This window comes from Rhagoletis zephyria, unplaced genomic scaffold (assembly GCF_001687245.7).
Source record: "Rhagoletis zephyria isolate East Lansing unplaced genomic scaffold, Rhagoletis_zephyria_1.1 Rzeph_scaffold_00375, whole genome shotgun sequence".
In the NCBI taxonomy this organism is placed as follows: Eukaryota; Metazoa; Arthropoda; class Insecta; order Diptera; family Tephritidae; genus Rhagoletis; species Rhagoletis zephyria.
Genome location: NW_016157459.1, coordinates 232,103 through 233,758, shown reverse-complemented (window position 1 = coordinate 233,758; position 1,656 = coordinate 232,103). Strand labels below are relative to the sequence as shown.

General features: G+C 28.9%; 1 protein-coding gene across 1 annotated transcript in view; it reads left to right on the top strand.

The window, feature by feature from the left end:
• Window positions 1-1,302, top strand: part of LOC108359326 (uncharacterized) — a 25,249-nt gene extending 23,947 nt beyond the window's left edge. The window contains 1 exon segment of the mRNA XM_017611148.1: window positions 1,299-1,302. Coding sequence (XP_017466637.1) covers window positions 1,299-1,302 — 4 coding nt within the window.
• The last annotated feature ends 354 nt before the right edge of the window (window positions 1,303-1,656 follow it).

Genomic DNA, 1,656 nt, shown 5'->3' with positions numbered 1-1,656 from the left:
GATTATAGATTATAGATTATAGATTATAGATTATAGATAATAGATTATAAATTTATAGATTTATAGAATATGGAATATAAAATATAGATTATAAAACGTAAAAATACATAAAACATTGGATGTAGAATAAAGAATCCCAGTAGGAAAAGTAGTAATGCATTACATGCAAGATAAATAATATAATGTATGTCTAATGAGTTCTAGATTATATTTCTGTTTAATATGTAATCAGAATTCTAATGTATCCAAAAATTCGCAAAAATTTCATATTAAATGACATTCATTCTTGCATTACAGGTAATGCAAAAATTAATGTCCCACTTTTCCTAGGACATCGACGTGGGAAAAATAATGAATTTTCGAATGTGAAAACGGCTTTTTTATTGATTATTCTTTCGATTACTATACATCACTTTTTCCCACTGGGATAATATGCATTATAGAACTATAACTATATAGACTGAAGCTCCAAACGCTAAAAAAAAAGTAATAATGATATTATTTTCTTAAAGAATGTAAAAAAATACATATACAGTCAGCGTCAAAAGTATGAATACCCTGACATTTGGAAAATTTAATTTATTTTTAGATTCCATAGATTTCTTATTTCTTATTTTTTTTTTATAAAAATATAGCTCAGTCAACAGCAAAATTCAGCAGAATCAATTTTTTAATTTCATATAGAAATTTTCAAATTTTTAATTCGATTTCTTAGAATTGATTTTGTTCCTGCTTTATATAGAAGAAAATGCACAACACCCTTGACAAAAAAAATTCTCAAAAGTCAACTCTAATTTTCAGAGACTTGAAGCGTGCACCTTACTATATTAAAATTTAATGGGCTAAAAATTACGTACTCAAAATTAAAAAAAAAAAACCGAATAGAAAATTTAGATGAACATTTTTTGGTATTTCTTGAATGTTTCCGTTCTCTATATGAAAATTAAAAAACTGATTCTACAGATTTTGCTGTTGTTGTCAAGGTAGTCATATTTTTGACGCTGACCGTATATGTACTATGTTAGTATGGATGTACATACAGAAGTCATGGAATCTCAATATTCATTCGGTTGTTGTCAAATTTGTTGATTTGATTTACTGTGTTATGTCTGTAACGTTAACGCTTGAACAAATATTCCATTATTATCGCTCTCCACTAATTAGATCTACCACCGCACATTTACATAATTATTAATAAAGTAAAAAATTTATACATATATACCTACATACATACATACATAAACATGAATTTACGCTATAAAAATAATAATTGTTTCTCTATTTTTGTCTCTTTCCAGGTAAGTTTTCACCAACCTTCAGAAATAATTACTATCAGTAAATACCAAAGGCGTGGGCCGCTGCTTGTGGCTGTAAAAATAACTCCTCAGCAGGGAGTATGGTTTGGGTGACAATTTCACAACTGCCAGTTACATTACTCAGAAAAACATGAATTAAAAGTTTTGTAATCAGCGCATACTTCTGTATTCTATGTGCGTATAAAAGTAAGTTTTGATGTTGACTGGACCATTTATGTTTTGCTTACGTAAAATCTACGGTTGCTTAGCGCTTTTTCGGCTTTTTTCGTTTAACTTTCTCTCTCTTCACAGCATTGACGCTTATCGCGCTGACGGCTGTTCTGGTGGGGCTAGCGGTAAA